General features: G+C 51.8%; 1 protein-coding gene across 1 annotated transcript in view; it reads left to right on the plus strand.

The window, feature by feature from the left end:
• The window catches only part of DNAI1 (dynein axonemal intermediate chain 1), a 217942-nt gene that overhangs the window by 157028 nt on the left and 36768 nt on the right, over window positions 1-24146 (plus strand). The window contains exon 19 of the mRNA XM_075932798.2: window positions 719-904. Within this exon, the coding sequence (XP_075788913.2) occupies window positions 719-904 (186 nt within the window). The remainder of the gene's footprint in view (window positions 1-718; window positions 905-24146) is intronic.

Genomic DNA, 24146 nt, shown 5'->3' on the forward strand with positions numbered 1-24146 from the left:
AGCCCAGTGGGACCTCGGCCCTGCCACAGTGCAACCAGTGCACAAGAAGGGTGCAGGTCTGGCCATGTCTAAAGCAGCAGAGTCCCACTAGGGGGGTTGAGCTTAAACACGTTTCTATTGTGTGTTTCAGTTTCTTGTGCCGTACCTGCTTTATTCCAATTCAATATGCATTACTGTCCTGTGCTTGTACTCACAATTTTCCTATTAATCAGTGTTTCATCTCTTTCTATTGTGTTAGTAAGGCCCTAAATATTTGACAGCGCGGCAGTGAAGGATAATCAGCGTATTGGAAAACATTCCAGGTCTTGTGCTGTGCTCTGTATACTGAGCGGGTGTTAGACTCTGATTGCCTTGTTACTTCAGATCTCTGAGGTGGGGATTAAAGGCCTGTGAGGCTGGCTACCAAAGGTCCAGGCCTGCTCCTGTTCAAGTCAATTGGCGTTTTCGCCATGGAAGCTCCCCGGCCCCTTTGGGAGCCAGAATCAGGCCTTCACGCTAACGTCCATCTAGACTGTGGGCTGTCTGCCAGAGATGGTGGTCAGAGCCCCTACACCCTGAGCCTGGCCCTGTTCTAAGTGACCTGTAGGGAGCCACCCTGCCCTTGGACCAGCAGGGTGTAGACCCTTTGCCTTTCTGTGAGTCTCTGTGCATTGCTGTGTGGCACCAGGCTGTTCTCATTTGGCTAATCCCCTTTGTGTTTGCTGCCTTTGTTCCCCAGGCCCACGTCTTCGATCTGAGCATTAATAAATATGAAGCTATCTGCAGCCAGCCTGTGGTGGCCAAGAAGAAAAATAAAATCACCCATGTCCAGTTTAACCCCGTCTATCCCATCATCATTATCGGCGACGACCGAGGCCACGTCACCTGCCTGAAACTCTCGCCCAACCTCCGTAAGATGCCTAAGGTAAGCAAGCAGCTATTTCCTCCAAATGCCAAGCACCACATCGCCGTGTAGTGAGACCTGGGCTCTGGCCCAAGAGCAGGAGTGTAGGCAGGAGTGGAATCTGATAAACGGAGATTACTGGCTTCTCAGCGGTAGAGTATGGCGGTTAGGCTACCTTAGATTACCCACGTGTGACTTTCCCCCTACATTGCTGGCCTTATGCAGCTCATTTTCTCTCTCTGCACCTCAACTTGCCCCTATGTAAAATGAGAATAGTGTTATAGAGCCTTTGCAGAACACCTGGAGTGTATGGATGGAAGATGCTAGATACATGTGAAGGAGTCTGTATTCACTAGTGATGGTCAGGGAATCGAGTCCCTGCTCTCTGTTATGGCTACACTGGGAGGGTTTGGCAACAAAAGTGCTGCTGACATGCAAAAGCTGTCAAAAGTGAAAACCGGTCACACCGGTTTTTCTGCCTCCCATTGTCGACATTTCATGGCACATGGCTGGCTCCCCTGTGGACAGATAGAGCAAAGCATTGTGGGTAAACATCCCATAGTGCAGTGTGGTGGGAAGGCCGAGCTGATCCCTGCGTTTCTTGGGATTCCCGCATAGCTCTGGGAGCTCTCTGTGCTGGGGAATGTCACGGCGGCCTCTCCAGCCCTCCCCCTGCAGCAGCAAAACAAGAGCACTCCAATGATTTGTTCTTGGTTTGTTCCCCAAATGGCGCAGCTCACTCAGCTGTCAGACACTTCCCGGAGCGCTGAAAGGGAGGGGCACAGGCCGACAGGGCAGCAGAGATCACAAAACACTGAGCACAGCCTTCACGGCAGGCATTGTGGGATACTGTCTGAAGCTGATTCTCTTGACAAAACAAGCAGCAGAGTTCACACTGGCTCTTTGTCAACAAGAAATGGAGAGGAAAAGACCAAAGTCTCTCATGGGGATGGACATGTTTTGTCACCAAGACTGGTTTTTTCTCCCCCAACAAAAGTTGCAGTGTAAACACGCTCCCTGTTTCGCCACCAAAAGGCAGGGTTTGGTGACCAAACATGCCAGTGGAGACAAGGTTTCACTGCACGAGGAAGAGCTCAAATCCCTTTGGTGGAAGTTAGAAAGATGCCTACAAGGCAATAATCTCATGTGAGCATGAGATTTCCTTGCTCTGTTCCAAACACAGGCCACATACACCTGCCCTAGGTCAGAACCAAGCCCTTTCCTGAGGTTTTGGTTTTATTCACAAAAACTCAGAGGGAGACAAAAGAAAATCCTGCCTAGTCTCGGTTGCTCTCAGGGATCCTCTCTGAGGATTGCTCAGCTCAAACCCGATGTCCTCTCTCTCCAGAGAGCCATTCCTCCTCACTTCTATCCAGAGGAGGCAGCAAAGAACCCGTTCCATGAGTCCGTAAAACCCACGTAACCCTTTCCCCACAGGATCAATGCCGGCTAATAGTGCAGGGTGCAGCAGGCAAATGCTGCCAACTCTTACTAGAATGAATTCCAGGGCTTCAGGTTTGTAGCTCAGCCAGCCAGGGCCTGGTCTGCCTTATACAGCAAATTCCTTCTCAGCCAAGCCCCTACAACACTTGAATGCTTTGGTCTCTTTAATGGAGGTTTTTTTCTCCCATAGTCTCAGGTTTTGCAAAACAGACCCAAGAAAGCAATCTTATCTAATGCTGGCGATGTTGCATTTATAAAACCCCTTTCTTTTCTATTGGTCCCAAAGGACTGTACATATTTGACTAACTAGTTGTACTCAGTGCTTTTTTGGTAAACAAAAAAGGTGCCAACACTAGGGTTGCTGAGCAAAAAAAAAGGGGTGGGAGTCTAGGGAAAACTTGTTGAACCAAAAAAAAAAAACCACTTGGAAGTCGGGGCCCTTTAATTGCCGCATGTCCTGAGCGGGCTTCCATCCGGCACGGCGCGAGTACTCCCAGGGCCTGCTGGGGGTTTTGCTCGAGAAAAGCGAGTGCTCCCAAAAAATGGTGACAGTACGCTCTACCAGTGTGTACCGTCACAAAGAAAGCACTGGCTGTACTCAAGACAGTCTGATCTCATCAGCATAAATGAATTTGATTGACTTTACTGGACTTATGCTAGGCTGACACAGGTGTAAATTAGATGAGACTCTCTTCCTATACTAACATGACATAAAGAAAAATAGCCAAGTCACAGTCCTGCTGGGGTCTGCGTGTCTAATATTTGTGATGCTACCAGAGAGAGAGAGAAATCATGACCCTCGAACATAAAATTCTCAAAGGTAATTGCCACTACTTTCCCCAGAAGGTAGGCATCTAAATATCTTTAAGAATGTCTGGCTCTCAGCAAGTTTTCCACCCCCGGCTCCTCCTTTGCTGATTTGTTCGTTTCTCCTTTGTAAACAATTGTTTCTAGTACTGGCAGCGTCTCCAAACTTATTGTGAAACTCCACTGGATCCGCGTGGACAAAAGCAGAGCGTGTGTCATTTGCAAGGGCAGCATAAATTAATAAGATCTCTGACAGCATGGCCGGTTACTGTTGACTAAGGAGTAGCAGGCACCATTTTTCAGGCACTCTAAGATAGGACATGAGCAATGGGCTGCTTTTTATGAGATGTGACGTTATTAAGTTATCTGTCTTCCGCTTTACTCACCCTGTTCTATTTGAAGGGATGTTTAACACAGAATGAAATGCTTCTCCAAATCTGAAGAGGAAAGCGGTTTATCTGGCAGGATTTATAAGCTAGTACAACAGCTGACTGGTTCAAGTCCTCTGTCTAAAGCCAGCTCTTAATTTAGAATCATGAAATCCCTAATGACTAGTGACACTCATTGGCCACTGCAGATCTAGCAAACAGCTTGTGCCTCATGCAGCCTCGCGAAGGACGCACTTGGCCATGACAGCATCATGATGGTTACATTGTCACATTGCACAAAAGGCTGTCGTGCTGCAATCTGATGACCTCCAGAGACCCTGTGAGTGGTTTTAGGAACCATGCAAGCCCCTCTTGGGCCACTCCGATTAAAATGAGGAAAATCCCGGAGTAGATGGTAACTCTACCATACAATTGAAATATTGCCCTGCCTCCTGCTTTCTATGGCAGGGCATGAGAACTCCCAGGGTGCATCTTCCCTGCTTGGTGAGACCAGCTGTAGCTGGCCCAGGTCAGCTGATTTGATTGACGGGGCTCCAGTGGCGGGCCTATCAAACTGCAGTGTAGATGTCTGGTTTGGTCTAGAGCCTGGGCCCTGAGACCCTCCCCCCTTGCAAGGTCTCTGAACCTGGATTCCAGCCCGACCCCAAACATCTGCCGTGCAGTTGTATAGACCCACAGTCCTAGGTATGTAAGCATGCATCAGCTGGCCCTGGTAGGGGAGAGGGCAGAGGAGTAAGTGGCGCATGTTGTGTATTCCCCCCCCCCCCACCCTCTGTTCCTGATTGTGAGGGGACGGGGAAGAAGAGCAAGCAGTGTCCCAGCATGTGCGGCTATAGCCACCTCTTCTACCCTCCCAGAATGGTGCCTTGACTGGGGCCATGAATTCTGCACATGCACAATTCCCGCAGGTGTATTCCTGCCATGAGGGCAGGGGACTGGACTAGACAGCCTCTCGAGGTCCCTTTCAGGTCTGTGATCTTTTTGGTTTCTACACAGCTGGGATGTTTACACCTTGTAGGCATGACTGGCCCTCTACCCAGTTCTTTTTACAGATAACTCATAATAGCCACACATATCCCAAAACCTCTTCGTTTCCCTAAAAACAGGCCCCTTGCTCTCTGATCCCTAGGCAGGGCTTCCATATTTTGGGAGGTTTTTCAGCTGTGTAGTATAATTGGACATACAGGATGGAGACACTGAGCTAAATTCAGCCCAACTCCATTGCATTTCATCTACTTTGTCTAATCATCAAAGCTAGAGCAGCTGACAGGGAGTCAGGACTCCTGGGTTTCACTCCCAGCTCTGAAATTGGCTCCTTGGGTATCCTGGCTTCACTCGAGCTCATGTTGCCTATTCACAGTCTCTGTCTGTACACGAGCATGCAGGAGAGGTGTGCCGCTTCCTTCACGTTTCAGAAGTTTTATTTATTGCTCCGTATTTGGCTTGCAGTAACGTGAGTGCAGCTCTGTTTATTAGCACTTTGCAGAACAAATCAGCCATAGGATTGAATTTTCAAAAGCTCTTAAACCCCATTTCAAAAATGACCTTCATGAGACCCGGGGTACAATTTTCAAAAATGTCCAAGTGGCGTAGGAGCTTTAGGCATATGTAGGTTCCTAAATCACTTAGGTGTAATTGAAAATGTTGCCCAGGCTTCTCTGACATGAAGCATTTAATTTACCCGTGTGGTGTAAATGTAGAGTATCAGCCTGCCATGATGTACGAAGAACTTCATGGCCCTGGTATCCAGTGTGCTAGAAAAATCACTAAGCCAGTTTACCCAGCGTCTGTACTGAGAGGCACTGGAACATATTTCACAAGTGGAAAATCACTGTAGAACAGAATAGGGATGAAACCAATAAAGCTGGATAGAAATGCAAATGTAGTCCTATAAGCGATACATTTTATGTTTTGAAAGTAATAAAGATTATATTCTTCACACAGGATTTTTGAGCTATCTATAGCAGGATATACTTGTCCAGTCCATTCTGCAGAACGATGAAATGATAAGGATTACCATTTTCTCAGTAGGACGTGTCCAGATGGCTCAGCACTATTAGTCTGATCCATTTATTTTCAGTGTGCTGCATCATAATTTGCTAAGGACTGCCATGTCCTCAGGGGCAGGTGGCCATTTTGCATTCAGTGCAGGCTGTCCCCAAAGATGTGCACACTGCATCTCTCCCATAGAGACCATTCTGGCTTAACCAGGAAATCTTCAGTCATCTGGAACTCCAAAAAGAGCCCAACAAAAAGAGGAAACTAAGTCAAGTGACAAGGGACGAATATTTTTTTAAAAGAAACCCACAAGAATGTAGTAGAACCAAGGCATAAAATGATACTAAATTAACTGGAGACATAAACGTAACAAGAAAACACTCTACAGATACATTAGAAACAAGAGGAAGCAGAAGGACAGCATAGACTCTTTACTCAGAGGGGAAAGGCAGTAACTGAAAATGTGGAAATGGCAGAAGTTCTAAATGCCTTTTTTGTTTCTATTTCCACCAGAAAGGTTAGTAGCAATTGAACATCTAATGTAGCAAACAGCAGTGAAAATGAGGTTGAATCAAAAACTAATCTAGGGAAAGAACAAGTTTAAAATGACTTAGATAAGTTAGATATCTTCAGGTTGGTTGGGTCTGATGAAATTCATCCTAGCATACTCAGAGCTGACTGAGGAGATAGCTCAGTTATTAGCAAGTGTCTTTGAAAACTCTCAGAAGACAGGAGAGATTCCAGAGGAATGGAAGAGGGCAAATGAACTGCCCATCTGCAAAAGGAGTATAAAGCCAGCCAGGGGAATTACAGAGCAGTTGGTTGGAAAGATAATGCAGCAAATAATCACACAATTGGTTTGCAAACACCCAGGAGTTAAGGTGATAAGTAAAAGTCAACGTGGATTTGTCAAGAACAAATCATGTTAAGCCAACCAAATAGTTTTCTTTGCCATGGTAGAGGGAGGCAGTATCTGTGATGTATCTTGACTTTAGTACAGCTTTTAATACTGTCTTGCATGACTCTTTCATAAACAAAATAGGGAAATACAACCAAGATGGAGCTACTACACGGTGGGTGCATTATTGTCTGGAAAACCATGCCCAGAGAGCAGTTATTAATGGATCATTGTCAGGCTGGAAGGGCACATCATGTGGGATCCTGCAAGGATTGGTTCCGGGACTAGTTCTATTCTGTATCTTCATCAATTATTTAGATTATTGCATAGAGAGTGCGCTTAAAGTTTGTGGACAGTTCCAAGTGGGGAGGGGTTGCAAGTGATTTGGAGGACAGGATTAAAATTCAAAATGATCTGGACAAACTAAGGATCAGTGCAAAGTACTGCACACTGCACACCTTCCAAACAGGAAATGACTGTCTAGAAAGCCATACTGCATGAAGCAGTTTTGGGGGTGGTCATAGTGGGTCACAAGCTAACTACAAGTCAACAGCGTAAATCCCATATTAGCAGGAGTGTTGTATGCAAGACAAAAAATAATTCTTCCACTCTGCACTGATTAAGCCTTACCTGGAGTATGTGTCCAGTTCTGGGCACCACATTTCAGGAAGAATGTGGACAAATTGGCCAAAGTCCAGAGAGCAAAAACAAACAAAAAAAGAATAAAGTTATAGAAAAGATGGCCTAGGAAGAAAGAAAAAGAATGGGTTTGTTTATTCTGAAGAAGAGCAGACTGAGGGGCGGGGAGATGTGATAATAGCTTTCAGGTCCATAAAAGATCGTTACATAGAGGAGGATGAAAAATTGTTCTCATTAGAGCAATGGGCTTAAATTGCAGTAAGGGAGGTTTAGGTTGGACATTAGGAAAAATTTGCTAACGGTCAGGGTGTTAAGCACTGGAATAAATTGCCCAGGGAGGTTGTGGAATCTCCATCACTGGAGATAGTTAAGAGCAGGTTGGACAGACACCTGTCAGGGATGGTTTCATTATGACTTAGTCCTGCCTTGAATGCAGTGAGCAAGACTAGATGGCCTCTCGAGGTCTCTTCCAGTCCTACACTTTTATGATTCGACTGTTATTCGCTGCATCTCTTCTCTTAACCTGTGCTGCCGCCTGACAGGAGCTGTGCGCTCCTTGCCTTTGGGAAAGGATAACCAACCAGTAGGCCACCAGTGCAACCCACAGTGAGTAGTGCTGGCCAAGGAGCAAACTTGCTTATAGTGGGTATGGGATGGAACACGTAGGGCAAAATACGACCCGTGGGTCGGACGCGGCCCGCCAAGCAACCTAATCTGCCTCTGCCAGGCTCCCTGCCTGCCGGGCCCCTGCACACTCCTTAGAGCCACTCTCTGAACAAGCTAGGGGAGGGGGGAAGAGGCTTTGGACACTGCTCCCTCTCCCCCGCAGCACAATCTTGCAGCTTCCATTGGCCCATTTCCAGCCAATGAGAGCTGCCTGTTTGTAGGACGGGCAACACACAAAGTATCCCTCCCCTGGGCTCATGGCGTTCAGAGCCATTCCCAGCAAGTGGTTATCAGTGGCTCACAGTCATGCGGGAGGGGCACAATGAGCGAGGTTCGGCAGGGTTTATATTCTGGGTCTGGTTCTGTTCAATAGCTTCATTAGCTATTTAGAATCGGCATAGAGAGGACGATTATTTGGTTTGCAGATGATGCCAAGCTGGGAGGGGTTGCGAGTGCTTTGGGGGACAGGGTCAGAATTCAAACTCATCTGGACAAACTGGAGAAATGGTCTGAGGTCAACAGGATGAAGTTTAATAAGGACAAATGCAAAGTGCTCCACTTAGGAAGGAACAATCCGTTTCACACACACAGAATGGGAAGCGACTGTCCAGGAAAGAGCCCTGCAGAAAGGGATCAAGGACCACAAGCTAAACATGAGTCCAGCAGCGTGACACTGTTGCAAAAAACCCAAACATGATTCTGGGATATATTGGCAGGGTTGTAGTAAGCAAGACACGAGGAGTCATTCTTCTGCTCTATTCGGTGCTGATTAGTCCTCAACTTGAGTACTGTGTCCAGTTCTGGGCGCCACATTTCAGGAAAGATGTGGAGAAATTACAAAAAATCCAAAGAAGCAACAAAAAGGATTGAAGGTTTAGAAAACATGATCTATAAGGGAAGACAGGAAGAATTGGGTTTGTTTTTGTCTAGAAAAGAGAAGACCAACAGGGACATAATAACCTTAATCTGAATCAGGCCATGTCCACACTAGTAAATTATTTCAAAATTAGTAAATTCCATTTAATAACTCCTGGCTTAACAAATACTACTGGAACCCTAATCATGTCTGCACAACGGGGAAGCTTGAAATTAGTCGGAGACAGGCTCCGTTAATGTGGATGTGCTACCTCCGATTTAGAGCCCCAGGACGCACTGGGGAGTAATTAGTCTGAATTACTCTGGGGAGTAATTATTTTGAAATAGCAGCACCAGCGCATCTACATGACAGTTCTTTCAAAATAAGTATTTCAAAATGAGCATTATTCCTCGAGAAAAGCAGGAGTATAGATTTTGAAGTAAGCGGCCCATTATTTCAGTATAACGGGCTTGGTTGTGCAGATGCTCCACTTATAAATTCAACCGTGAGGGTGTTATTTTGAAATCAAGTCCTAATGTAGACCAGGGCTCAGAGAGGTTGGTTTTGCTTAGGAGAAGTGCTGAGAGGAATCTGATTTCAGTCGGGCTATTTAATTAGTGAACATTTCTGACTTCTTTTCCTACCTATTGGATGAAGAAATTAAAGTATTTTGTTACCATAAGCGCAAGAGTGTAGGTGTTTATAAAATACATAAAATAGCCCTTTGTCTGTCACTTCTGACAAATTGGAGAAAAGAAAAGAAGCGGAAGGAAAGTTGTCAAATGAAAGCAAGCAGAAAGCAAGAAAGGAAAATCATTATCAGCCAAGTGCGTTTGCTGACCTCTCCAGAAATTGCATTCTCTGGGCCAGGCCCTGAGGGATGAGAGAGAAGAGAGGGCAGCTCCCTTGCTAATATGTCTCGCTTCGAGGTCTCCTGGAGGACAGCCGTCCCCAGCTTCAGAATGTTTTAGACTGTAACCTACAAAGAGTCATTCCTCCCTCCAGAGGAAGAGACAGAAACCAGCTGGCTAATGCGGGGCAGGCAATAATTTTTGCAGAGGGACCACTTCCTGGATTTTGGTACATGGTACAGCCAGCTCCTGCCCGCCTGGGTGGAAGGGGTAGGGCTGGGGGCGAAAGAGAGAGGGAAAAGGGTGTGCAAGGGCACAAGAGAGACACTGTGTGTGTGTGAGACAGACTTTGTGACACACATTGAGGCACAGACACTGGGAGAGTGTGTGCAGCAGTGACTGTGAGTGTCACAGACAGTGTGGCACAGACTAGGTGTGTGTGACAGTGACAGAGCGCCTGTGTGCTAGTTGCTGCTGGGTATGTTTCTGAGAAAAGCCATGCACTGTCTCTTTAAGATAGGGAAAGCTGTCCTGCTCTGTTGTCCCCCCCCTCAGGTCTGCAGAGATGGGGTACAGGGCAGGGGGACACCCTGACTTTAGCATTCTCCCCCCACCCCCCGGCTTTGCACAGCTGTCAGGAGAATCCTGGGAGCAGCTGGGCTGCAGGATGGATCAAGGCGGGGGAGGCGCAGCTGAACACATGTCCCCAGTTGTATGTACGCCCACTGCACTAATCAGCTGGGCAGGCCGGAGAGAAATGCTTGGTGGGCCCTTTGGGTTCCTCAGCACAGATCAGACAGAGCCGTAGGGAAAAGCTGCCCACGCAGCGTGTGTAGTAGAGAGCCCATGCTGATCTGCAGCTGCAATTACTCAATTTGCAGATTCAGTCCCCTGATCCTCGATGCACATCAGCGCTGCAGCGACCTAGGGTCGTCAGAGCTGAGTGTATTATCTGCCAGTTATGAACCAATAGATTGTCTCTATGCTCTTCCCCTTTCTTCAGTCACATGAGGAATTTGGGAAGTGGCTAAGAGCAGCAAGAAAATCTCCGCTCTGTTCCCCAGATACAATCTCATTTTCCGGGCTTCCTGCACTCACCAAAGGAAGGGGGATACATTAGCTAGAAGCTCCAGCATTGTAGGATCTCTGTTTGGCAGCCAGTGCAGAACTGGGTGAAAGTGCGTTTGTGTAAACTGGCTCAACCTATGTTTCTCTCTCATTGTTTTCCTCTGGTATGTTTCACTCAAGTTGTTTTTTCTGGATTGCTCCTGGCCTGTCTCTGCTCGTTTTACCGGGCTCTGCTTTGTAGCAAGAGCTCCCTACAGTAATTTCCCTCTAGTCTGGCCATGGCTGAGCTGAGTTTTATGTCTCCTCAGCACCGACTAATTGCTCGGTGACCCAAATGCACAGAACACGAGAGCAGTTGGCTGGATGAATTCCAGCAGTAGAGGCCAGAGGTACATCATGTTCCTTTCAAATGTCATGTATTTGTTCAGTCATGCATTGTCTTTTCCAGAAGATGCCCAGGCCTATAATAAGTAGTGACACAAATTGGTTTGGATCAGCTATAAACTGATCTAAAGCCTGAACTCAATACTTGGAGGTTTGAAAATGTCTGGCTGACTTCCATGTCTAGCCCTCCCCCATGATTTTTAAAATTTTTGTTGTATCTCTTCTTTTAGAGAAAAAGGATGGTATAATGTTTTAGGGGCTTGTAACAGAAAGGACAAGGCCCTGAGCCCAGAAAGAGCCATAGATAAGTCCTCATTCCACGAGGCGTACAGCTAGTTCGGATTAGAAGCCTAATCCGAACTAGCTACTCCATGCCGCGTGTAGCCGCGCGGCACGGGGTTCGAACTAGCCAGCATTTAAAAATGGCGCTGGCCGGCTTCATGCAAATGAAGCCCGGGAAATTCAAATCCCGGGCTTCATTTGCAACTGCGGATGACTACATTACCCCCGCTAGTTCGAACTAGCGGGGTGGTGTAGACATACCCTTAGTCTCTCTGTACCTCTATTCCCTGCCCATGAAATGGGGATAATGAAACAGCCCTACCTCACAGGGCTGGTGTGAGGATAAATACTTGTCAGGCTGTGAGGTGCTCAGACACAGTGGCAATGGGGCACTTGTAAGTCCCAAAGGCAGAGCGATCTGGCACTCCACCTGGCTGGGAACGAACAAATGCCAAAAATTTCCCACTAGATTCCAAGAGGTTCAGGTGGCCTGAATCATCCTCTGGGCTTTTAGGTATTTCTCTGAACTGACCCCCTGCGTGGTCCTGAGATCTGTATATTTCAGGACAGAGCTGTAACTGACAAGTCACAGATGGCAGCCACCGTATTCTGGAACCCAGTGATCGGCTGCGTAAGGACCAGGCTACGCTGGAGCCTTGCAGCTGTAAGGTCTCTTCCAAACTCCTCCGGGCTAACTTCTTCCTCGGTGACCCACGGGAGACCCCTCAGAGAAGGCTGTGAAAATGCTAGTTCCAGCAGTGCTCTTGGGGCCTTCCTTGAGGATGAAGGAGGTGTCCAAAGCTTGTTTCTGTCTCCTCCCCGCAAAGCTGAGCATGCTCTGCACAGCAGGCTCATCTGTAAGAGCCTGGATATATTCGAAAAGCTGTCGCAAGGCTGCCAGAGGATTCCGCTTTGTTACCGTCCTTTCACCTTGGTGGTACCTCTGTCTGTAGCCATTGTTGTGACCCTATGTCTCAGTAACATAGGGCCGATCTGGTTTCCCCGGCTGACTGTTAGGATCTGGGGCCTGCACCTGAGCATTTCGTTCTCTACTGGTGCAGCACAACGTAAGTGAGGAAGGCCAAGTCTTGGTTTTCTGCCTCTGCTAATTCTAGCATGAGCAGACGGCATTAGCAGTAGCATGCAGGTCCCGGTTGGGTACAGCTTGTCCGTGTCTAAGGAACATCACACCTCTCCATCAACCTTTTTGGTAAGAAGAGCCATTCGGTCATAAGTAGCCTGTCGCTTTGGTGGAAAGAAGGATCAAGATGTATTGGAGCAAATGGTAAATACTGACCCAAGCAAAACTACCTCCCCTACTTCTCCCCCAGGGCTCCATACGCCTCCACTCCCACCTGGGCACCCCTCCTGCACACACACAGTGGGCACTCACATGGAAACCCTCCGTTACCTCCCCACTCCCTATCTGAGCTCCCACTGAATGTTCTAAAACAAATGGAAGGTGAGGGGCTAAGAACAGCCCTAGAAGGTTTCCAGAGGAGTTCCTAGATCAGATGTCCACTGTGGGACAGACTCCAGCAGAGACCAATGTTCCCTCTAACTTTTTCCATTTGTGTGTGGAATAAATTGTATGTGTACTGAGGCAAGTGTGGAGGTGCACCACTAATAGAAACACTTGCTCCTGGCTGTGGGCAGCTGTGGGTGCTCTGCTAATCAGCTGGGTAGCATTTAAATCTCTTCTGGGTGGCTGCCCAAGCTCTCAGCTTTCAGGGAACACTGGCAGAGCACGGATATTTCATGCAGTAGAAAGGCCAAACCTCTTAATGCATGCCAGAAACAGAGAGAGAAGGCCCGATTACTGGAGGGACATTCCCCTGATCTGCACCAGCAGAGGTCAGAGGAGAAGCAGGCCTGTGTGTTGGTGCCGTGGGCAATATCCACACCTGTAGGGGTAGAAAACAATCTTCCTCTTTGCTTTTCTTCTCCTTTGGCCTCACATCACTTCAAACTTTATTTTACTTGTCTAATGTCAGTTTCGTTGACCGACCTTTTTTGCGTCACTCAGCAGAAAACCGCATCCACTGTATTTGTGGGTTATTTTCAGCTGAAGTAGATTCCCAGTGGTGTGGGCAAAGTGCATTCATTTATGAAACTGCAACTCTGGTGGTTTGAGCAGGGAAAGGTTCTGTTTGCCCTGGATTATAAGCATATGCGTCTAAATTCCTACAAAGCAGGATGTGAGCTGCTCAGGAGACCGAGTTCCTTCAGTGCCCGCTGGAGTCAATAGAGTTCTCTCAGGGCTGAATTGGAGTTATTAACTTCCTCCTTGTCTTTGAATCAGAGATTTAGGAAGTACAGCCTCGTTTCACCTTGAAATGCAATCGATGCTTGCAAGGAGCTTGGGGAATTTGGAGAAGAGGGCTGGGGAGGAAAAGGTTTCTGAGTTTGTTTATATGAACAAAAACTCCATTACTGATCACTGCTGTCATATATATTGGTACAAATCCAGACCACTTCCGCAGTCGTCAGTGGTTTCTCAGTGACAGAACCGAGAGCAGAAGGGGGGCATCAGGATGTGTTGATTGGAGATCTGGGTGAAAGCTTGATCCCCCTCGAGTAAATGGCCAAACTCCCCTTGACTTCACTGGGGCCAGCGTCTGATTCTTCTCCACGTCTTTCTCCTGGACTCACAGCATGATCTGGGAAAGCAATTGGCAGGTGTAACCAGTCCTGCAGCACCACGGACCTCCTGGCTGGTGCTGTATGAGGTGCTCTGTGCAGAGCCATCCGGAGCAGTGCCTTGTGGGTAGCCTGAGTACGCACCCTTTGACCCATGTTTGGCATCCGTGGCCCTTTTCAGGAGCCCTGGGTGAACTGATCCAGGGAAGTACCCACAAACCACTTGTAGTTTGGTCTCTGGAACGGCCCGTCTCTGTTTGTCTGAAGACATTAGAACTGTACATACAGCCTCTTTTCACACTCTGCCCCGCCCCCTTCCCGTTCATCTGTGTCCTTAAAGCCTGGCCGCATACAAGCGGAATATGAAACAGTGAGAGGTCCTGCTGGATTTCTCCAAACGCGTTATTTCTTCAGATCTATTTGAGCCAGATCTCAGAGCTATCTGGCTTACAAAAGCCTGAGTCGCTTTCCTTTCTCCGGGCACTCAGCAGGAAGTGAGTCAGCGCTGGAGAGATGGGTACAGGTTGCCCTTTCAAAAGGGGGAAATAATACAGGATACTTTTCTCTTCCCATCTTTTGATTTCCCTCTTCAGAATCGCTGCCCTCTGTGGAGTCATTCTGATCCATATGACGGAAACTCTGCCCAGAAAAATGCAAGGACTTTTGAGCAATGACCAGCAGCGGGGGAAAGCCTGCAAAATGTACATTGGGCTACACCCTGTGCAAGGGGGAGAACTTTTAAGTCGTTATGCCCTTGAACAAAGACTGCAGGGCATCTGGAGCAGCCAGGAGAGGGACTGTGGATTTTAACTCACCAGGGCATTTGCATCTTTCTCCTCCAGCAAAAATGAAATTGACGTCTCCATTTAGGGGGTGGGGGGTTCCCAGGACAGGGTGCTTGTACCATTGGGCGTGTGCACGGATCCCGCTCTCCTGCGCTACCCAGGATGGGCTGCATTAGAGTGCAGGATGCATGAGTTAAGCCTCCCTTGGGGGGGAGTATGGATTTGAGGGAGGCTGCGCAGTGGCTCCAAATGGACTTGATTGATGGGGTGGATTTCCTGTCTGTGGAAAAACATGTTTTTCAGCTGACAGCTTCTTTCGGAGAGCTTGCCATGCTGCAGATACTTTATGGTGATGTCTCACTGACGTCAAAACCCCCCACCATGCCAGTGTGTGCCAAGCCTGCTCCAGAGGCGGAAACTGGCGCATGCCGGCTAGTGACAGTGGTCACATCTGCAGGAGACTGCACTGGGACCACCCCGTTCATTCTGCGTAGCCCCAGAGCAGTGACTCTTGGCTGGCACTGACCTGGGGGAGAACGACGTTGCAGCCCAGACCCTGTTTCCCTTCATCCCTGCATCTTAATGCATTGAGCAGGGAGGCTGCTTTCATTCCAAAACCTAGCAGAATGGTTATGGGGGGACAGTGTGGACTAGTGAGTAGAGAACCGGCTTGGGACTCAGGAGATTGTCACTGAGTGACCTTGGGCCAATCATTCCACTGCTGTGTGCCTCAATTTCCCCTCCTGCAACAATCTGGAACTCCTCCCTTGCAAAGAACCATGCTTCTCTCATCCTGAACGTTTTCATTCGGTTGTGGCCATTATCCGCCCCTCTGCGTTTGTCTGTCACTGCTTACTACCTATCGTGCGAAAGTTGAGCAAATCGTCACGGAGGTCGATTTAATTCCATTATATCATTGATTTCCTGGAAGTACTATTCTTCTCTGCCAGTTAAGCTTTCTGCCAGGTAAGCCTGGCCAGCTTTCAATTGTCCCTCGCGGCGGAGTGCTTGGACTGCACATTGAAAAGTCAGCACAGAGGGCCCCTGGGTCAATGATAGTAGCAAGAAGAATGGAAGTGGAAAGACAGTGGCAGAGCTCACACAAATACGCCCAGAGCACACAGGTGTAGGCTTCTATCCAAGTGGAAATGGCTGGGGTTGTTGTAGCCCGGCAGGATTGTGTGCTGCTGGTCTGTCTGCCACAGCCCGGCAGGATTGTGTGCTGCTGGTCTGTCTGTCACAGCCTGGCGGGATTGTGTGCTGCTGGTCTGTCTGTCACAGCCCGGCAGGATTGTGTGCTGCTGGTCTGTCTGTCACAGCCTGGCGGGATTGTGTGCTGCTGGTCTGTCTGTCACAGCCCGGCAGGATTGTGTGCTGCTGGTCTGTCTGTCACAGCCTGGCGGGATTGTATGCTGCTGGTCTGTCTGTCACAGCCCGGCAGGATTGTGTGCTGCTGGTCTGTCTGTCACAGCCCGGCAGGATTGTGTGTTGCTGGTCTGTCTGTCACAGCCCGGCAGGATTGTGTGCTGCTCGTCTGTCTGCCACAGCCCGGCAGGATTGTGTGCTGCTGGTCTGTCTGTCACAGCCTGGCGGGATTGTGTGCTGCTGGTCTGTCTGCCACAGCCCGGCAGGATTGTGTGCTGCTGGTTTGTCTGTCACAGCCTGGCGGGATTGTGTGCTGCTGGTCTGTCTGTCACAGCCCGGCAGGATTGTGTGTTGCTGGTCTGTCTGTCACAGCCCGGCAGGATTGTGTGTTGCTGGTCTGTCTGTCACAGCCCGGCAGGATTGTGTGTTGCTGGTCTGTCTGTCACAGCCCGGCAGGATTGTGTGTTGCTGGTCTGTCTGTCACAGCCCGGCAGGATTGTGTGCTGCTGGTCTGTCTGTCACAGCCCGGCAGGATTGTGTGCTGCTGGTCTGTCTGTCACAGCCCGGCAGGATTGTGTGCTGCTGGTCTGTCTGTCACAGCTGTGACGGCACGTTGGGGGTTCCCCGTCTCCTGCACCCCGAAATGGCACAAACAGACTGCACCAGCCAGTGGAATTGAGGGTGGTTTATTGCTCCTCCAGCACAGCGCAGCACGGATGTAATCTGGTCACAGGAACTGGGCTAGGATGCCTCAGGCCCCCTTGAGATGGGGGAGACTGGGCCCCTAAACTCCAGCTCCTTTCCCTAGGCTGTCTCATCCATGCCCTCCGACAGCCAGCAACCAACTCCCTAACTTCCAGCCCTGCCCCCCAGCCAAGGCAGCATTCCACCTTCCTTTGTTCCTCTCCATGGGGGGTGTCTGGCCACTGGTTTGCATAGTGACTCATCCTGTTTTGCTGGGTCGTGGTACCCACAGCAGCCAGTGGGGGTTCCCCCAGAGCCAGCAGCATAGAAACCAGCCAGGTACCCCCACTACGTCACAGTTCTCCCCCCTCCGAGAGCGAACTGAGCAGGGTCACTCCGCTCGTGACCTAGGGAAGTTCGGGTCCTCTGCGTGGGAACCCGCCCTGGGGACATGGGTGCTCCCCTTGACTCGGGCCGGCCGTGGCGAGGCCCCACATGAGCTGGCTTCCCTCTGTCCACTCGCCGCCCCGCTCCAGGGCGACTGACGCAGGCCTGTCCTCGGGGGTCACACCCACCCTTCCGCTGGCCTTGATCTCTGGCCAGGGTCTCTCGGGCTGGGGCCATGAGCCCAGCGAGCCTTCTCTGGACAGCCAGGGCGGCTTCCACCCCCGAAGCTCCATCCAGGGAGGACTTCCCCTCCCATAACTCTCTCAGCAAGCCCAGAGGGTCTATCTGGGGTAGAGACCCCCAAGCCGTGTTCCTCCTGTCTTGGGCCTTCCCGCCCCTCTGGCAGGAGTCGCAGGACCGGCAGTACCGCTGCACGGCTGTAAAGATTCCCGGCCAATAGAAGTGCTGGAGCAGCTTCAGCCGGGTGCTCCGGATCCCCCGGTGGCCCCCAACGGGGACATCGTGGGCCAAATACAGCAGCTTGAGGCGATACTTTCGGGGGACGACCAGCTGCCGCTGGACACCCCATGCCCTCGCCTTCCTGGGGGGGAGCCACTCACGGAACAGGAGCCCACGCTCCCGCAGGAATCTCTCCTGGCCACCTCTCCCCCGGGGCTGAGCTGCACGGAGGCCAGCCTGGTCCCTCAGCCTCTGCAAGGAGGGGTCTGCCTGCACCTCAGCCTGGAATTCAGCTGCTGAGGCAGGGATCGGGACCTGTTCCCCACCTTTGCCTGGGTCCGGAGTCCCAGCCTGGCTGGACCCCGTGTCCACTGGGATGGGACCCTGAGGACGCTGCCAGGAGTCCTTCCCTGGACCCACGTTGTCAGCCCCCCGCTGGCTCTGGCTCCGGGTAGTGACTAGTGCCCGCTGGGATTCATGGGGCCACTCCTCTAGGTCATTCCCCATCAGCACCTCGGTGGGCAAGTGCGGGTGCACCCCCACTTCCTTGAGGCCTTCCTTCGCCCCCCATTTCAGATGCACCCTGGCTACAGGCACCTTAAACGGGGACCCGTCTATGCCCTTCAGGGTCAGCTGCGCGTGGGGTAGTATCCGCTCCTGGGCCACTATGTCAGATCGGGCCAGAGTCACCTCCGCCCCCGTGTCCCAGAAGCCCGTCACCTTCCTACCATCCACCTCCAGGGGTATGAGGCACTCGCTCCGCAGGGGCCGTCCTGCCCCCACCCGGTACACGGAGGAATCCGCCTCCTGAGAATCAGACCTCCCAGGGGAGGTGCACTGAGCATCCTTCCCCTCTCTCTGAGCTGAGGTTTGCCTGCCAGCCCCTGCCTCTGGGGCAGCCTGCCCTTCCTCCCGCCCCAGCCAGTTAACCCTGGACAGTCCCCGGTCCTGGGACCTGGTGCACTGAGCCCTCTTGTGGCCTTTTTGCCCACAGCGATGGCAAGTTAGGCTTTGGGCTGTCTCTGTCCAGGCCCTGGCTGGTTCTCTGGGGCGCAGACGACCTGTTCCTTGGTCTCGCCCCGTAGTTGACTCCCTCCGTCGCTCAGCCGAGATCCGGTCTCTGCGCGGTTCCCTTTCTCTCCGGGACTCCCGTTCACACCCGGACCGGCTCTCCGTGAACTCATCCGCCAGTCTCCCGGCCTCCTGGGGGTTCTCTGGTCTCCGGTCCTTGAGCCACAGCCTCAGTTTGGGTGGGCACGCTTCATAGAACTGCTCCATCATGACCAGCTTGAGCAGCTCCTCTGCGGTCTGGGCTCCAACTCCAGACACCCACTTGCGGCAGTATTGCGCCAGGCGGGAGGCCAGGTCCACATAGGTCTCCCGTGGCCCTTTCTGTACCCCCCGGAACTTCTTCCTGTATATCTCGGGGGTCAGCCCGAACTTGTGCAGCAGGGCCTCCTTGACTCGGTTGTAATCCCCTGGCTGTAGGTCCTCCAGCTGACTGAGCACTCCGGCCGCCTCCTGGCTCAGTGCGGGGATGAGCTCCTGCAGCCAGTCAGCTGGGGGAACCCGTTGCAGTCCACAGGCCCTCTCAAAGGAGCTGAGGAACCCGTCTATGTCACCCATGTCCTTCAATTGGGCCACCACGAGCCTCTCCAAGTGGCTGGCAGCCCTGGGACCTTGGGGCCCATCCGCACTTGGCGCAGCCGGTGCCCCGCCGGTTCTCCGCTCTGCCATGGCCAGCTCATGCTGTCGCTGCTTCTCTCGATCTTGGCGCTCCTTCTCTCGGTCCTCTACTTCCAATTCCCTGATCCGCAGCTGGATCTCCAGCCGCCGCAGCTCCGCTGGGCTGGCCCCTGCCCTAGATGGGCTACGGCTTGCAGGCCTCCCGGGAGACGCTGTCTCATCTCTCCGGTGGGTTCCAGCGCTCCTCCCCCTCTCTGAGCCTGACACACTCTCAGGGGGGGTCTGGCTGCTTCCCCTGGGGACAAGATCCTGGCCCCGTGGCTGGTCATTCTCTTCCAGCTGGGCAATCAGCTGGGCCTTGGTTGCTTTCCGCACAGGCAAGCCCCTCTCTCTGCACAGCCCCACCAGCTCTGCCTTCAAGAGTCGGGCGTAGGCCCTCTGCCCGCTGGGCCCCTCGGTGCAGACTCACCAGTCTAGTGCTGCAGCGCCCCACGATTCCCAGGAACCGCTTCGCTCTGTCTCCAGCACGCCTGGCTCCAGGGCTCTTGCTTCTACAGCGCCTTGTCGCTCACCGCTGGGAGCTCCATCCACGGGGTGCAGTGCATCCCACCCCTGACACCAGTGTGACGGCACGTTGGGGGTTCCCCGTCTCCTGCACCCCGAAATGGCACAAACAGACTGCACCAGCCAGTGGAATTGAGGGTGGTTTATTGCTCCTCCAGCACAGCGCAGCACGGATGTAATCTGGTCACAGGAACTGGGCTAGGATGCCTCAGGCCCCCTTGAGATGGGGGAGACTGGGCCCCTAAACTCCAGCTCCTTTCCCTAGGCTGTCTCATCCATGCCCTCCGACAGCCAGCAACCAACTCCCTAACTTCCAGCCCTGCCCCCCAGCCAAGGCAGCATTCCACCTTCCTTTGTTCCTCTCCATGGGGGGTGTCTGGCCACTGGTTTGCATAGTGACTCATCCTGTTTTGCTGGGTCGTGGTACCCACAGCAGCCAGTGGGGGTTCCCCCAGAGCCAGCAGCATAGAAACCAGCCAGGTACCCCCACTACGTCACAACAGCCCAGCAGGATTGTGTGCTGCTGGTCTGTCTGTCACAGCCTGGCGGGATTGTGTGCTGCTGGTCTGTCTGTCACAGCCCGGCAGGATTGTGTGCTGCTGGTCTGTATGTCACAGCCTGGCAGGATTGTGTACTGCTGGTCTGTCTGCCACTGCCTGGTGGTATTGTCTGCTGCTGGTCTGTCTGTCGCTGGTGGTCTGTCTGTCACAGCCCGGCGGGACTGTGTGCTGCTGGTCTGTCTGCCACAGCCCGGCGGGATTGTGTGCTGCTGGTCTGTCTGTCACAGCCCAGCGGGATTGTGTGCTGCTGGTCTGTCTGTCACAGCCTGGCGGGATTGTCTGCTGCTGGTCAGTCTGCCACAACCCGGCAGGATTGTGTGCTGCTGGTCTGTCTGCCACAGCCTGGCGGGATTGTCTGCTGCTGGTCTGTCTGTCACTGCTGATCTGTCTGTCACAGCCCGGCGGGATTGTGTGCTGCTGGTCTGTCTGTCACTGCTGGTCTGCCTGTCACAGCCTGGCGGGATTGTGTGCTGCTGGTCTGTCTGTCACTGCTGGTCTGCCTGTCACAGCCTGGCGGGATTGTGTGCTGCTGGTCTGTCTGTCACTGCTGGTCTGCCTGTCACAGCCCGGCGGGATTGTGTGCTGCTGGTCTGTCTGTCACTGCTGGTCTGCCTGTCACAGCCCGGCGGGATTGTGTGCTGCTGGTCTGTCTGTCACTGCTGGTCTGCCTGTCACAGCCTGGCGGGATTGTGTGCTGCTGGTCTGTCTGTCACTGCTGGTCTGCCTGTCACAGCCCGGCGGGATTGTGTGCTGCTGGTCTGTCTGTCACTGCTGGTCTGCCTGTCACAGCCCGGCGGGATTGTGTGCTGCTGGTCTGTCTGTCGCTGCTGGTCTGCCTGTCACAGCCCGGCGGGATTATCTGCTGCTGGTTTTCCTTTTGAGATGTGGTTAATGAAGGACTGAGAGTGCTCAGATGTTGTTTCGGCTACATTAACACTCCTCTCCATGGCACTTCCCTGTCTGTCAGGAGCAGTCCCTTTTGAAGGCCACTTTTAGGTTCCTGAAGACATAGCCTGACTTTCCCAAAGCCAGAGCTCTTGCCCTTCCCAATGAACGCAATAGTGCTATGAGGTTCTAGGCTCCCTCACTTCTGTGTGACTTCTCCATCACTTGAGGGTGATCGGTGCCTGCAATATCTGGCCCTACATAGGAAGGATATCACAAAGGGAATCCAATGTACCAAAGCTCCCAAGGCCCGTGGGTTTTAGAGAGCTCTCTCCCTGCATTACAGAATCCTAGAACACTAGAACTGGAAAGGATCTTGAGAGGTCATCAAGTCCAGTCCCCTACCCTCATGGCAGGACCAAGCACTGTCTAGATCATCCCTGATTGATGTCTGTCTAACCTGCTCTTAAATATCTCCAGTGATGGAGATTCCACGTCGTCCCTAGGCAATTTATTACAGTGTTTAACCACCCTGACTAGTAGGAAGTTTTTCCCAATGTCCAACCTAAACCTCCTTTGCTGCAGTTTAAGCCCCTTGCTTCTTGTCCTATCCTCAGAGGCCAAGAAGAACAATTTTTCTCCGTCCTCCTTGTAACACCCTTTTAAGTACTTGAAAACTGCTATCATGTCCCTCTCAGTCTTCTCTTTTCCAAACTAAACAAGCCCAATTCTTTCAGACTTCCCTCCTAGGTCACGTTTTCTAGACCTTTTATCATTCTTGTTGCCCTTCCCTGGACCCTCTCCAATTTCTCCACATCTTTCCTGAAATGTGGTGCGGAGAACTGGACACAATACTCCAGTTGAAGTCTAACCAGCGCAGAGCAGAGCGGAAGAATGACTTCTCATGTCTTGCTCACAACACTCCTGTTAACGCAGCCCAGAATTAGGTTTGCTTTTTTGAAACAGTGTTCCACTGACTCCTATTTAGCTTGAATGCAGCATGGGCCTCACTACTGCAGAGGCTGGCATGCACCATAAACCACGGTAGTCTGCCCGTGGGGTCTGTCTTACAGGCTATTTCCACCTGTGGGCAGGATTTGGCCTCATTTTCCATTGTTTACATGCCTCAGCTAGAAAAATGTAACTAATTCTGGTCAGGTGGCGATTAGTCTGTATGCCGGAGGCGCCTTCTCCAGAGAAATTGCTCGGGCAAGGAAGATAAACGATTGGTTGGTCTTTTAATTTGCAAGGACCTTCAATGTCACATTTGTGTTGTTCTTCGCTAAGTGGAGAGCAAGCTGCAGTGATTCCCAGAGTGAGGGCAGAGCGCAAAGTTATTTCTGCAGGGCAGCCGGCACCTCTTCCGGCGTCTCTGCGTTTCCATGCCTGGAACTCGTGCGCACCTGATCCCTCTGCACACCTCGCTTTCTCTGGGCTAGATTCACTCCCGAGTCTGGCTAGGCCTCTGCTGGTGCAGATCTCGTTGGGGGTAGAGGGAGCTCCTGGCAGGGGCTCCTGCTCTAGGGGAGAGGCGGTGGCTACAGGCAGGAGAAAGACCTCCCCAAAGTTGGCAGGGCTTGCTGCGAGGGGGCTAGAACAGCCAAAGATGGATGCCTGGAATTGGCACCCTTGGCCTCCTGCTTAGCCCATACAAGAGATCACAGCAGCCTTCTCTGCTGGGGGCTCTCTGGAGGGCAAGGGACCAGCCTGGCTTATGGAGATACAGTTTGAAACCCCCTTTCCTGGTAGCGGTGTGTCTGTCTGCACCTCCCCGGCAGGTATCCACAGAGCACAGTTGTTCCAGACTCTCCTTGTATATTTTCGGTATCCTGTAGTCACCTAAATGTACAGACACCCCTGGCTCCCAGCAACTTTAGATTCATAGAAATGGCCTGGGCAGGGCCTTGTGACATCATCTGGTCCATTCCCTGCACTGAGGTAGGACCAGATAAGCCTAGAAATAGGTGCCGGCTCTGGGTACCCAAAACTCCGCACCCACCAGCCTCCACAGATGTTCAGCGGGCCCCTCTGATCGGCACAACCCACCCGCCGCCGAACAGCTGTGCAAGAACAGGAAGGAAGGGTAGGAGCAGGGGGAGGAAGAGCTAGAGGGAAGGTGGGGTATGCTTGGGGGAGGGGCTGGGATGGAGACAGGAAGAGGCGGGGCAGGGACAGAGCTGCAGGGAAGGGATTGAACACAGGCAAGAAGAGGCAGAGCAGGGGGCGATTAGAGGAAGGGTGGAATGGGGGGGGAGAGGTCTGGGGCAGCATGTGGGAAAACATCCCCTGGAGACAGCGAAAAGTCAGCACCTGTGAACCTAGACCATCCCTAACAGGTGTCTGTCTGTCTGTCCCAGGCATTTCATACTGTGATTTTACACACTTTGGGGGGGTGTCTGTGTGTGTACGAGAGAGACAGAGGGAGACCAGCCTCCTCTAAAAGGAAAAAAGAAAAGCCAGTTAGACACCTGTGCTGGCAGGCTGTCCAAATACATGTCTTCTGCTCAAATTAATTTGACGGGCTCAATGGGGGATTGTTTAAATGAGACGCGAGAAGGAATCACAGATGAATAAAATCTCTTGCTGATCACAGGGATGGGACTGACGCAAAAGGATTATTTTTATCCAGGGAAAAAAGCCCTCAAGAGCAGCGGAGCGGTGGGACTGTGAATGGTGCTTTCCGCCGAGGCTGGAGATCTAGAGCAGCCTGCTGGATCAGTGCCTCTCGGCAGTACGAGCCGCTTCCTGGAGGCACCCTCGGTGATTCTCTCAGGCTTTGGCTATGCTTTTTAAATGGAAGCGCAGCTCAGGGGAGTAGGCTGGGGCGGGACACAACGCTTCCTGCCGCCACGGGGAACTGACGCAACCCAGAGGGGAGATGGCTGAGCAGGCTGCTGTGTTACTCCCTTCCCCTGGCTCCTGCTGCCCCAATGAAAACAGGGGCCCAAGCCCAGCTGCTGCCCCATG

Source organism: Pelodiscus sinensis, chromosome 6, assembly GCF_052426305.1.
Source record: "Pelodiscus sinensis isolate ZL-2025 chromosome 6, ASM5242630v1, whole genome shotgun sequence".
NCBI classification, from domain to species: domain Eukaryota; kingdom Metazoa; phylum Chordata; order Testudines; family Trionychidae; genus Pelodiscus; species Pelodiscus sinensis.